Source organism: Agelaius tricolor, unplaced genomic scaffold (assembly GCF_023055355.1).
Source record: "Agelaius tricolor isolate 1412-34295 unplaced genomic scaffold, bAgeTri1.0.p SCAF_33, whole genome shotgun sequence".
Taxonomy (NCBI): Eukaryota; Metazoa; Chordata; class Aves; order Passeriformes; family Icteridae; genus Agelaius; species Agelaius tricolor.
In genome coordinates, this window is record NW_027269293.1 from 4,989,619 (window position 1) to 5,003,116 (window position 13,498).

At 63.0% G+C, this 13,498-nt stretch overlaps 1 protein-coding gene across 12 annotated transcripts in view; it reads right to left on the minus strand.

Moving 5' to 3' along the window:
- The window catches only part of UNC13A (unc-13 homolog A), a 37,157-nt gene extending 26,215 nt beyond the window's left edge, over positions 1–10,942 (minus strand). For 10 of the 12 annotated variants that reach the window (XM_071452123.1, XM_071452122.1, XM_071452119.1 and 7 more), the window contains exons 1-11: positions 10,784–10,942; positions 5,921–5,950; positions 5,502–5,601; positions 5,125–5,242; positions 4,821–4,944; positions 4,598–4,671; positions 4,464–4,518; positions 3,723–3,758; positions 2,982–3,192; positions 2,413–2,538; positions 426–1,076 (exon numbers count right to left, since the gene is read on the minus strand). In XM_071452123.1, coding sequence (XP_071308224.1) covers positions 426–1,076; positions 2,413–2,538; positions 2,982–3,192; positions 3,723–3,758; positions 4,464–4,518; positions 4,598–4,671; positions 4,821–4,944; positions 5,125–5,242; positions 5,502–5,601; positions 5,921–5,950; positions 10,784–10,805 — 1,547 coding nt within the window. In that variant the 5' untranslated portion in view covers positions 10,806–10,942. The remainder of the gene's footprint in view (positions 1–425; positions 1,077–2,412; positions 2,539–2,981; positions 3,193–3,722; positions 3,759–4,463; positions 4,519–4,597; positions 4,672–4,820; positions 4,945–5,124; positions 5,243–5,501; positions 5,602–5,920; positions 5,951–10,783) is intronic. The other 2 variants (XM_071452126.1, XM_071452125.1) reach the window with 1 other exon arrangement.
- Positions 10,943–13,498: the final 2,556 nt, after the last annotated feature.

Consider the following 13,498-nt stretch of genomic DNA (forward strand, 5'->3'; position numbering starts at 1 on the left):
CTTCTCTAAAGGAAATCTCCTCCTCTGACCATGCTCCACCCAGGGTGCCAAGAGCCTGTGCCAGAGGAGAGGAATCACAGCCCTGAGATCCCATTCCCCCAGCCCCATGTTTGTCCCAGGTTATAAACCTACAGCCCTGCAGCCCCAGCAGGCTCCTGAACACCTTGAGCCATGCTTAGCACAGGGGCTGGCTGGGCCCAGGGGCCCAGGCCGTGTGCCCAGGGTGCTGGCTCTTGCCTGGGTGGCACAAGGTGGGCTTGCCCCACCTCGATGGCTCAGGCACCTGGAAAAGCTCCAGACACAGCAGAAGGTCCCTGGTCCTGTGCCAAGCACCAGCACCACCCCTGACCCACCTCCAGAACATCCTCAGTGCCTGCAGGCACAGTGCCATCCCAGGGACACCACAGGTCAGCTTCCCCTCCTACCTCTCCGCTGGTTTTGGGGGCTCAGTCTCCGGGGCTGCCTCTTGCAGGGGAACTTCCTCCTCTGCCCGCTGGGCCTGGAGGGCCTCAGGGGCTTCCTGGGGAGCAGAGGTGTCCCTCTCCTCCTTCCTCTCCTCTTTCCTCTCCTCCTTCCTCTCCTCCTTCCTTTCCTGCTGCTGAGGCTTCTGCTGTGGGACCAGCTGGGGTTGCTGCTGCTGCTGCTGTTGCTGTTGCTGTTGCTGCTGCTGCAGGACCTGTTGCTGTTGCTGCTGCTGCTGTGGCTGCTGTGGCAGGGGTTTCTGTGGTGGTGGGTACGTTTCATGCTCAGGGGGTTCATAGGTGTCCTGCTCCCGCAGCTCCTCCTCCTCCTCCTCTTCCAACTCCTCTTCCTTGGGGTAGCCTTCCTCAGTCTCACTGTAGTCCTCAATGAACTCTTCCTCCTCCTCCTCCAGGTAGAGATCATCATCATCCTCCTCCTCCCAGCGGGGGGAGTCCTTGCGGTAGCTGACGGAGCTGTGGCAGGAGTGGTAGGAGTCCCCGTCCCTCTCGTCCAGCTCCGAGTCCCTCAGGCTCTCGTTCTCGAAGTCCTCGCTCAGCTGGGAGCTGCCCTGGCTCAGCTCGGCCGACGAGGCGTAGCGGCTGCTCCCTGTGGGGCTGAGGGGCGAGGGGACACAAGGACAGGGCTCCCGTGGGTCTGTGGCACCCCAGGCAGAGCCCCAGGCCCTGCACCAGGGCCGGGAGAATGTGCAGCTCCCATCAGGAGCCGAAGGCACAGAACCAGGAAACTCCATCGGCTGGAACCAGCCCCCCAAGAGGGGCACTCTGAGCTGCCTGCCTGTGCCTGGGCTGACAGTGGGGATTGGCTGACAGTGTCTGTCTCCTGGGCTCACCCCAGCCAGGGGTGGGGACAGCAGCACCCCCAGCCAGATCCTGCCTCCTGCTGCTGCCATTCACCCTGTCCTGCCCCTGACACACAGATCTGTCACCCGTGCTCTGCACAGCCCTCCCAGGCACCCCCACCCCAGGACACCCCCTAAACCCCCTCACTCCTCTTAACACCATCCCTACCTGGGGGGCTCCTCTCTGCTCTTGCTGCCAGGCCAGACTCCTTCCCCCACCCCACCTGCCCCCGTAGCCCCCTCCTCTCACAGGTGCCTGCACTGGGAGGCCCACAGGGGCCCTGTGGCCCGGGAGGCTGCCAGGGACAGGGCAGCCCCGTGGCTCCGTGGGGACAGGCTGACAGAAGCAGACATGCAGACAGGACAGGGACATGCCGAGGAAGAGGCCGACACCACGTCTCCAGCACTGGCAGCCAGGGCTCAGGGGGTGCGTGAGGGGACAAAGGTGAGGGGCTGGGCTGGGCAGAGCCTAGAGTGGCTGAGCCGGGCTGTGGGAAGCCAGGGGACACCGCAGAGAAGGGAGTGCTGGGGGATGGCTCAGGCTGATCCCAGCTGGGAGGGGTACTGGCGTCATCCAGGTACCTTGGGAAGGAGCACTTGGGGCACAGGGATGCAGGAGACACAGCTCACACCTGGAAACCCCACACCTCCCCATCCTGATCCTGGCCAGAGCTGGGAGAGGCACTCTTGGCGCATTGCAGGATCCCAAATCACTGCATGAAGCTTTTGCCCAGACAGGCACACCGTGGCAGGTGACCAGGAACAGGGAGAGGCATTTGAGTCCCCAAGGGCCCAGTCCCACACCCGCTGACACGACAAGGAACAGGCAGCAGTGCTGCCAGACAGCGGCAGTGCCAGCAAGTGGGACCAGGATGCCGGGACGTCACCCCATGAACTGGGGTGCAGCAGCAAGAAAAGCTGGGGGGGACACCTGGAGCACCCCAAAGCTGTCCCTGTAGGAGGCTGATTCGGGGCGGGGAGGGTGGCACAAGGCCGCCCTTGCCAGGACTGGTGTTGGCCTCACCATGGCTGCAAGGACCGAGCACAGCACTCTGCGACGGCACACGGCACACGCACAGGTAGGGACCCACCTATCCGATAGGTCTAGGGACCGCCTGCTCTCAAGGGAAGGCTGGCGGCTGGTCCGCCTGCTCGACTCAGAACCGGACTCAGCGTCGCTGCGTCCGTTTGCGGCAGAGTCTACGCTACCATAGCGTCTGCCAGGGGAGGAGAGGAACATGGTCAGCGAGGTCCCACCGCCACCCGCCACCCCCTGCTGCCGTGGGGACACTGGCAGGGAGGCTCTGTCCACCTGGATGGGGCTGGCACTTTGGGTTGGGCTCTGCCACGTCTGTGTCCCCAGCCACCCCACGCTCCGCTGCCCAGCTCCCAGCAGGGACAGCCAGGGGTGGGGGGCCCCAAGCCCAGTGAGGACAGAGGAGGGCAGTGACCCAAAAGAGTTTGAAAACTTCCCAGTGAGAAGGAAAGGTTTGGATGAGGCCAGCACCACCCTGCTCTTCCTCACCTCATCCTTCCCTCTGTCACCCACCGCACTGGGAGCGCCATCCCTGGCGTCCCCCTGGGGACCCGCTGGCCTCTGTCACCTGTGGGGGAGGTTGAGAGAGCCGGTGCCAGGGTGAGCTGGCTGTGGCCACTGTACCTGATGGGAGCCTGGTCTGAGTAGTCCATCTCGTAGCTCTGCATGGAGTCAGTGTAGGAGTCACGGGAGCTCTGCTGCTGGTGCCTCATGGGGTACTGGTGCACGGAGGCGTTGGGCTGGGACGTGGTGTAGTAGGGTGGGGGGATGCTGTTGCTGGTCTCGCTGCGGTAGTCACTGTCCCGGTCATCCACGGTACTGTCGGGGTCATCGTCTGCAAGGGGCCACAGTGAGCAGGGCAGGGGATGGCCCAAATCTGCCCCCCACCCTGCACAGACCCTTTAGTGCCACCACTGTATCCCCACCGCTGTGGGACCATGCTGGGGAGGTGGGCCCAGGGCAGGATGAGGGGTGAGCTGACGTTGTCAGCACAGGAAGGGTCTGGGGGGATGAGGGGAAGGTGGAGAGGGAATTTGGGACATACAGAAGGGGGAAGAGGATGGGGGCAGGGACCCTCCCTCGGCCCCACCAATGCTTCACCACAGAGGCAAAGCCTGAGCTGCTCATTGCCACTGGGACACCCCAAGGGCACAGAGCCCCATGGTGCCATATCCCCACCAGCCCATGGGGACAGCACTGCCCAGGACAGGGCACTTGGTGATACTGTCCTCACCCAGTACAGAGTCAAGGCACAAGGCCACAGGCTATACCCAAGCTCCAGGTCCTCTGAGCCCTGGGGCCAGGCAAAGAGGGATGTGCTGGGGATCCCCAGGCTGGGAAGAGAGGAGTGGGCAGGATACTTACTCTGCTGTTCTCCCCAGCCAAAATAATTCCAGTTGCCTACAAAGAAAGGGGCAGAGACAATAAAGATGGAGGCAGTTGGTTGGGAGGAACCAGCATTGCCCCAGGGGGCACACTGGGTTGGGGACACTGCCCTGGGGACAGCATCCAGCATGGGGCACACTGGCACTGGGACACTGCCTGGGCCTGAACATGACTACACCAAGTTGGACTGGAGACAGTGCCCGAGGTGGGCATGGTGCCACTGACCCAGGCTGGGGACAATGCTATGGCCAGGCATGGTGGCACTGACAGGGAATGGGGCCTGGGGGTGGGCACAGGAGCACTGAACCATGCATGCCCCTGGGGTGGTTATAGAAGGGGGAACTGAGGCATGTGTTGGGACAAACTGAGCTGCCACCCCAAATGCCTCCGCAGGGCCCCAATCCAGCAGCCCCCAACACCAGCCTGCTGCCCCTTGCCCCAGTGGAACTGTCCTCATCAGCCCCATTGCTCCTATTGCTCCCCTCCACCCACAGGAAGGCTCAGCCACTGTGGAGCTGGGAGACAGCAGAGAAACACTGGCAAACACAGGAAGGACAACAGGAGTGGGGATGGGGACGGGGTATGGGGTGGAGTTGAACCCCACTCGGGCTGGGGTCCAATGCCCCAAAGCAGATGTGGAGCCCATCCCTTAAAATTCCTCAGTGTGGGAAAGGAGGGTGTGGGTGTCCCACAGCGGGGCAGGGACAGGGCAGCACTTACAGCACTGTGAGCCATGCACAGGCAGAGGCTTTTCCTGCTCCTCCTGGAAGGCATACTGGGGAGAGAGGGGCTGGTGAGGGCTCCTGCTGGCAGCACTGCCCCTGCCCCCTCACCCCAGGCCTGGCAGCACTCACATCATCCTGGTCCCGCATTGCGTTGAGCTGCTCCAGTTTCTTGGCCCAGTACCTGGCCTCCTCCTCAGGGATATCTGCGAGGGCAAAGACCCCAGCTGGTGCACAGACCTCCCAAAAACAGCCCTCAAGCTTTTGGACCCTCAGCCTCAGCTCCAAAGCTCATGAGCACCCCTGGGGCTGAGGGCAAGGAAGGACAGCCTGGGGATGGGGATGGGGCACCCACCCAGCGGCAGCTCAAAGCGCGTGTCAAGGAGGATGCGGTGGAAAGTCGGATCCTTGGTGCCCGAAATCTCATTGTCAGTCATGATGACCTGGGAGTCGAGTGTGAGCCATTCCCCAGGGCCCTCCTGTCAGGTAGAAATGGGGTGAGGAGAGCTCCCAGACCCTCCTTTTGTTTCCCCACAAGCCCAGCACACAGGGTGTGACCCCAGGCAGGATGGGGAAGGCTCTGCCTGGCCCAAAGGACAGCTGGGGGTGGCACATGTCCCTTGGGGTTCAGCAAGGAGATGCCTGTGCCTGCCTCCTACCTCATTGGACTGCCTGATGGTCCGGAGGGGTATCCACACCGTGCCCACCATGGTGTCCCAGATGAGCCCCTTGTTCCACACCTCCACAGTCAGGCCCAAGTCCAGCCGATTGATCTCACTGGGGACAGGAAAGGTATCAGGTTACCCGCATGAAGTTAACCCCCCTCGGGTCTCAGCAGCCTCCTGGGACCACCCCAGCTTCTACCTGTCCTCTCAGGAACTGCCAGGACTCAGGTGAGCCCCTCAGATCTGGGCTCAGGGCAGTGGGGGACTGCCCGTGTTGTTTATGGGGGCAAGGGGGAGCAGCAGGGATGGGGGAGCTCGGGGGACCCCTGGACATTCACAACATGAAGTCCTGCACAGCCCTGGACACTCACAACATGAAGTCCTGCTCCCAGGAGGGCAGGTTGCCCCGCACTGCGATGGTCGTGCTCTTGACATTTTGCACCTTCAGGGTCACGTAGGTGTTAAACTTCTCTGTGGGAACAAGCAGAGGGTGAAGTGACCCCCAGTGTGTCCCCACTCCCCAACACTGCCCCCTGCCATCCCCCACACACACTTCCCTCAGCACCCCAGTCCCAGGAGGGATCCTGCATCTGCCAGGGCTGGGAGGATGTGAGCCCCCCACTCCATCCAGGGCATCCCCATTTGTGTGTGTGTGTCCCCAACTTGCCAAATGATGCCTCCAGAGCTAAGGGTCCCCTTGACCCCCTTCCCCAGCCCCTCCTCTGATCCTGCCACACCCAACCAGCCCAAGAGCCCCCCACTCTCTCCCCTCAGGTGGGGTCTCACTCACCTTGGGGCCCATCATACTTGGCCTTTTTAACTGTGGGGACAAAGGGAGGGAAGAAAATCAGGCTGAGACCCTGGGGAAAGGCTGGGGATCCCCACCAGGGTGTCAAAGGGGTGGGAGGACCCCAGTCCTGGTTGACCCCCACGCCCCCCCAGCTGCCAGGTGAGAAAAGTGCTGGGATCCCCATGCCAAGTGAGGGTGAGGGATCAGATATGAGATGGAGGGGAGAAAATGCTCCCCCCAAAAACCTGCTACTCTGGGACAGCTTGCAACCCCAAATGATCAGCCTTCCTCTATTGAGGGGGTGTTACCCCCCCTCACCCCACACTTTTGACCTGGGATTTATTTGGAGAAACAGATGATGTTACCATCCATATCCAGAGGAAAACCGGTGACATGGGGACGCTGTTCCCCACTCGAGTCCCATCTGGGTGGCACCAGCCCAGCAGGACCAGGGTTAAGGCTCTCCCAAACCACTGACCCACATTTCTCGCAGGAAACCGGGTGGGTTGGGGCTTGTAACCCTCCCTGACCCAAAACAGCCCCAGGGGTAGAGAAGATGTCCCCCCAAAATCCTATACAGCCCCAAAACACCCCCCACACTGCATCCCAGCCCTGTCTCCCCCGTGGGGGCACTGTGGGGCTGGTTCCCATCGTGTCCATTGGGGGGTGCAGGGAGCCCTCTGATCCTGCTCAGTTCCACGGGAACCCACCCAGCTCTGGCTGACACCCCCCAGCTGCTCCCCGCTGGGATGGGGGTCGGTCCCCAGCCTGTGGCTGCAGTGGGAGGGCAAAGGGAACCGAGCACAGCCGCTACCGGCGCCGCCAATGCCGGGGGGGCGGCGGGGCCCGGGGGTGTCCTCGGGGCTGTCGGGAGGGGACCGGGCGGGGAGGGAATGACACAGCACCCGGAGAACGCGTAAATGACGCGGGTGCCAGCGGGAGCAGGACCAACGTGACCGAGCAGGGATGAAAATAGCCCTGGCGACATCAAAGGTAATTTGATTTCGGAGACGTGCCACTCGCCAGCCGCTTATCAGCCGCCACCAGCGCTGGAGGGGACGCGGGGCTGCCGCCAGCGCCACGTGCCTGGCAGGGCTGGGAGGAGGCACCAGACACTGCGGGGAAACTGAGGCAAGGGAAAGCATCACCTCGGAAAACAACTGGGGACCCTCTAACTCGGCTGCCTGCCCTGTGCCACTGAAAGGGTGACACCCTGGGTGGCTTTCTGCCCCAAGGAAGGTCACCAGCGACGTCAGTGGCAGCCATGTTCCCAGGGAATCACAGAGATGGGGAATTCACACTTGGGGGCTTGGCACAAAGCTCCGGGATCCCAAAGATCCTCGAGTGACACAAGGCTGGGAGCCTGGGGGCTGTCTGGGGATGGCTGGCACCACTGTGTGTAATGATTATGTAAATGAAATAGAATGTATTTATACATTATATTATACATATTATAAATTGATATCATTCTATTCTAACAGAGCATTTGGAGCCAGAACCTGCCTGTGGCTGACAGGGATCCCCCTTCCCCCGGGCCCAGGGGCACCCACTATTCTTCACCAGCTGCTGCTTCCAAAAAGGAACGGGAGAGCAGAGGAAGGAAAAGCTCCAAAAATACCCGAGCTGACAGGAACAAACAATTACCCAGGGGACACGTGGCTTTCCTGGCTGTCATCTCCTGCCAGGGAGAAGTCCTGCTGTCACCATCTGCAGGATGTGCTGCCCTCCCACCCATCAAAGGGTCCCCAAAGCTGGCACAGGGGTGGCGAGACCTGGGGTGCCACCCTGGGGCTAAATTCAACCTGAGTCTCCAGGCAAGGAGCTGAGGACAGTGTGACACTTATGTGACATCAACAAGCTGGAGTCTCCCCAGGCTGGGGTGATCTCACTCCTCTCAGGGGGTGTTGAACAGCTGGGGAAATTGAGGCAGGAGGCAGCTGGCAGAGATTGGACTGGGAATGGCATGAAAGCTGGGCTGGGCTATTGGCATGCCCCAACAGGCCTGTCTGTCTGTCTGTCTGTCCACCCCTCTGCCTGTCCACACATCCATCCTGCTGCCTGTCCATTACCAGTCTCTCCACCCACCCATCCCTCCAGCCATCCACCCACCCATCTGCCATCCATCTTGCTGTCCATCCATCCTCCCACCCCTCTATCCATCCACCCACGCCTCTGTCCTTCCTGTCTCTCCACTCACCAATCCTTCTGTCCATCCACCCACCCCTCTGACCATTTTCCTGTCTCTCCACTCACCCATCCTTCTGCCTATCCATCCATTTGCATGTCTGTCCACCCACTCCCACCACCCACCATTTGTCCATCTCCTGTGTGTCCATCCCTCTGTCCGTCCATTTACCTGTCCCTCTCTGTTCACCCACCCATGCCTCTGCCTGTCCACCCCACTCTCTGTCCACTCACCGGTCTCTCCACACACCCTCCCTATGTCTATCCCCCCATACATCTGTCTGTCCATCATCCAACCCTCTGTCCAACCCTCCATGCACCCCTCCATCCATCCTTCCATCCGTCCACCCACCCGTCTGTCCTTCCATCCACCCCTCTGTCCTTCCTCTTCCTCTGTCCCTCCACCCACCCACCCCTCAGCCTCCGTGATCACGTCTCCCATCCCCTTCATCCATCTGTCCCTCCGTCTCTCCATCTGTCTCTCCAGCTGCCCGTCCGCCCGCCTGTCCATCTGTCCGTCTGCCTCCCGCCACTCCAGACACCCCCTCCTGTCCCCACTCACCCCACACTCCCAGGTCACTCCAGTCCTGTCACACAGGGACAGCCCCTGGCACGAAGCCCCCCAGGAGGGGCAGGGAAAGCCGGGGGAGGCTCTGGGGTGGCACCCCCGCCCCCGGGACCCCCAAAATAGCACGGGAAGCGTGAGCAGCGAGTGGTGACAGGGCACTGGGGGAAGCCCCAGCCCACTCGGAGCTGCTTCTGAGCAGCCACCCCCAGCGCCACCGAGGGTGTCACCACATGTGACAGTCCTTTAAGTGGCAGTAAAGAGGCACCTCCCCTGCCAGAGGAGAGTCCCCGAAATCTGGGGCTGGCGGGGGGGCACACAGGGGCACGCCAGCTGTGGCACTGCCACCAGAGAGGGGGCTGTGACAGCACCTCAGGGACAAGGACACGTCAGGGGCTGGAAGGGGCACAGCCCCCATCCTGATGAACTCAGGCAGCACCAGGAGAGCCCCATTTCCTCCAGATTTCTCCTGGGGTGGGGGAATCCCAGACACTCTATGCCCCCCCTTGTCTCAGCTGTCACTCTGCCACCTCCATCCTCTGACCCCAAGACACACAGGTGCTACCCCGTCCCCACCAGGATGTCATAGGGCCTTGACAAGGGGGTAAAGGGACCCCCCCCGACTTCTCTCCCCCGTCACTGAGCATTCAATCCAGACTGACCAGCGAGGCTGAGGCCAAGCCTGCAGGACTCATTTGTGCACTGGGGTGGGCAGGGCTCAGTGTGCTCAGTGCAGGGATCCCCTACCTGTGCAGTCCCCCAGTACATCCCAGTATGGGGTGACCAGCATCAGATCCCCTAACTGGGCACACAGCACCAGGCCCCCAGGCTCCTACCCTGACCCCCCCAGCTGCCCTGACTCCCACCAGCATCCCCATGCCAGGCTGGGCAACACCTGCAGGGGCACAGGGGGCTCTGGGGCTCGGACTGTAATCTGAGGGGGGGATTTAGGGGTGCACAGAGGGAAGTGGGGAGAGGGTGGGATTTGGGGTGCATGGGGTCTGTTTCGGAGAGTGAGAATGTAGAAATACATAGATGGGTATGGATGATTTTGGGGGCATTGAGAGAATGTAGAGATACATAGATGGGGGTGGATGATTTTGGGAGTGGAGGGATTTTGGGGGTCGGGGATGCTTCGGGGTGTAATTGGGGGGGTGGGAATGGATGATGGGGGCACAGATGGGATGTTTTTGATGAGGGGGTGGTTGGGAATGCAGAGGGCTGCATCTGCAGGATGGGGGTGCCTGAGGATAGGCGTGAGGGGTGGGGTCCTGGGGGGGTTGGGGAGGGGGTATATGGGGAGAGATGCGATGGTGGGGGGGGTGGGGGTGTACGGGCAGGGGTGTCTGGGGGGGTGAGCACGGTGAGCTCTGCGCTTGAGGGGGGTGTGGGAAGAGACACGAAGGGGGCAGGATGGGAAGAAGGGGGCTCCGAGGGGGCGACAATCTGGAGAGGCTGGGGTGGGCGGCGAGAGGGGAGCCCCCTCCTCACAGCGGGGGAGGGCCACGGAGGGAGCCCGGGGGGGGTTTATAGGGGAGCCCCCTCCCTCCCCGGCAGTGGGAAGTTATGGGGGCAGCTCCCGCCCCACGGCGCTGGGAGGATATGAAGGAAACCCGGGAGTTGTTCCGGGGGGAGCCCCTTCCCACAGCGGGAGGGGAGCCCGGGAGGGTTCCGGGGGGAGCCCCGTCCCTCCCCTGCCGTCCCCATGGGGCGGCGGGAGGCGCGGAGGGAGCCCCGTCCCTCCCGGCGGGGGTTTGGGGTCAGGACCAGCGTTCGGGGGGATCCCGGGCGGTTCCGGGGGATCCCGGGGGGTTCCGGGGATCCCTGCGCGGGCAGGGCGCGCCCACACCCCCGCCCCTCCCCCACCCCCGCTCCCGGCTCCCGCGCCGCGCGCGCGCCCCCGCCGGTTCATTCATAAATCCACGCGCCGGGCGCTCGTGAATGGAGCCGTTCCCACGGCCCCCCCGCCTCACCGCCCCCTCCCGCCCGCACTCCCCTCAGCCCCGCCGGCCCCGCAGCCCCGCGCTCCCCCCTCTCCGTCCCGGGCTCCGCTCCGTCCCCGCGCGGGACGCGCCCCCCGCCCGGCCCGCGCCCCGTGCCCCGCGCCCCGGTACCTCCGACGCAGAGCAGCGACATGGCGGCGGTGCGGGTGCCGGGGGGCGCGGGGGGCGCGGGGGGCCCTGGCCGCCGCCCGGCTCTAGCGCGCCGCCATCTTCCCTCAGCACCGCGGACAGCGCCTGACGTCACCGCCGCCCCCGCCCGCGCGGCGCCGCCCCCGAGCCCCGCCCGGCGCCGGGGCCGAGCCGGGTCTGGGGTCCCGGGGGGGGCAGGGAGCGGAACGCCCGGCACGGCCCGGCCGCACGGCACGGCACCGCCCGGCTCGGTAAGGCACAGCCACACCGCCCGGCACCGCCCGGCTCGGCTCGGCTCGGCACGGCACGGCACGGCACGGCACGGCACGGCACGGCACGGCTCGGCACGGCACGGCAGGGCTCGGCACGGCAGGGCTCGGCACGGCACGGCACAGCCACACGGCTCGGCACAGCTACACGGCACGGCACGGCACCGCCCGGCACTGCACGGCAGGGCTCGGGACGGCACGGCACGGCACGGCACGGCACGGCACGGCACAGCCGCAGCGCCCCGCGGAACGGGCGGGGGTCCTGCCCGGAGCGGGGGCCGGTGCTGTCCGGGGTGGGTCCGGCTGGCTCGTCCAGCCCCGGGGCCTGTGGTGCCCTCCCTTCCCGGCAGGGTGGGCTGGGGGAGCTGTGTGTGTCCCGCCCTAAAGGGGGGTGGTTTTGGGGTGCAGAATTTACCGCACCCCCCCAGGCATGCCCCCCCCGGGCCGTGCTGGGCATGTTCAGAGATGGGTCTGAGCAGGGGCACACTGTCGTTGTCACCCCCCATTGTTGTCCCCTCTCTCCTCTCAGCAACGAAATGTGACATCCCAAAAAAGGCTCAGATCTGGGCAGTGATCCCAGCTCAGGGGCTGCAGAAGCTGCCGTGGTTCCAGGCAGGGACCAGCACCCAGTTCCAGATGCTGGCCCTCATGGAAGGGATCCCACATGAGAGTAAAGCAGAGACCTCCACGTCCATCACTGGAGCTCAGACAGGGCTTCATTCTGTCCCCGTTTGCCTCCTCTTGCTGTGGAGCCAGGTGATGGGCTCACGCTGCCATCCTGCTGATCCTGGTGGCTCCAGCAAAGCTGTCACCATGTTACTCCCATGGGATCATTGCCCGGCAGAAAGTGGCATCAGGAACACCAGGGGGAAAAAGAGACACCAAGGGAAACTGAGGCAGAGAGAGCAAGGGAAGATGTGCACACAAGGGCACCTGTGGGACTGAGTGCCCTGGCCTGACCCTCACACTGGTCCCTCATCACTAATGAGTGATCCCAAATGAGAGCAGCCCCAGCCCCCTGAGAGCGCTGGGGGCTGGAGATGGTGGCAGCTGGACATCCATGTGTGCCCTCACACACCTGCACAGCCCATGTCACCCCCACACGAGCACACAGAGCCCCGTGGGTGACAGCCCAGGCAGGGTGACCCAGTCTGGGCAGCAGGAAGGCCCAGCTGTGACAGCCCCGCTGCCACCTCCCTCCCTCCTCCAGGGACAAGGCCCTGGGGGATGCTGGTACGGTGGGCAGCAGTGAGCACAGCCCTTCCTGCCAGGGAAACTGAGGCACAGAGAGCTGGCCTTTGCACCAGTGACGAGCCAGAGGAGGCAGGATCACCCCGGGCACACCCCCAGGTCCTCCAGCTGAAGCAGGGGCTGAGCCCCAGCCCCCTCCCCAGCACATCCATTCTGCTGGCTCTGCTTCCCAACAGCCCTGCCCCAGCAATGGCAGAGTGGGCCCATGCCAGGGTGGGGGTCAGCACCGAGGCCCCCTCCCTCCCTCCCTCACTCTGGGGGGCTCTCACCCCCTTCTGCCCCCAATTGCCTGTTAAAGCCCTTCCAGAACCCCATCAGGTCCCTGGTGACAGACCAGGAGTTTGTGGCACCCCCCGCTCTGGCACATGGTATTTCCACAGCCCTCCCCTCACAAACACCATCCTGGCAGGAGCTTTGGGGCCCCCCAGAGCCCCCAGAGCCCTTCCCCACAGCAGTGATGTGCCAGAGCCTCTTCCCAGCCCACCAAAGACTCTCAGTGCATTTTTGGTGCCGTCTCTTGGCATCTCCTCCCTGCTCTGCCAGCCCTGGGGCACCAGAGCTGCCTCCAGCGCGAATGTCTGCTCTGCTCAGCGTCAGTGCATTGCCCACGTGTGGCACACGTGGGGCACGGGCACACTCGTGTCACACACACTCATCACACACATATCACACACACTTGTGTCACACACACTCACATCACACACGCTCCTGTCACATACATCACACACACACTCATGTCACACACACTCATCACACACACACACACATCACACACACTCGTGTCACACATATACTCATGTCACACACACTACTGTCACACACACGCTCGTGTCACACTCATCACATGCACACTTGTGTCACACACACTCGTGTCACACACACATTTGTGTCACACACACATCACACACACTCGTGTCACACACACTCATCACACACATATCACACACACTTGTGTCACACACACACTCACATCACACATGCTCCTGTCACATACATCACACACACACTCGTGTCACACACATACTCATGTCACACACACTACTGTCACACACACGCTCGTGTCACACTCATCACATGCACACTTGTGTCACACACACTCGTGTCACCCACACATTCACATCACACACACATTCACATCACACACACATCCCACACTCGTGTCACACACACACTCATG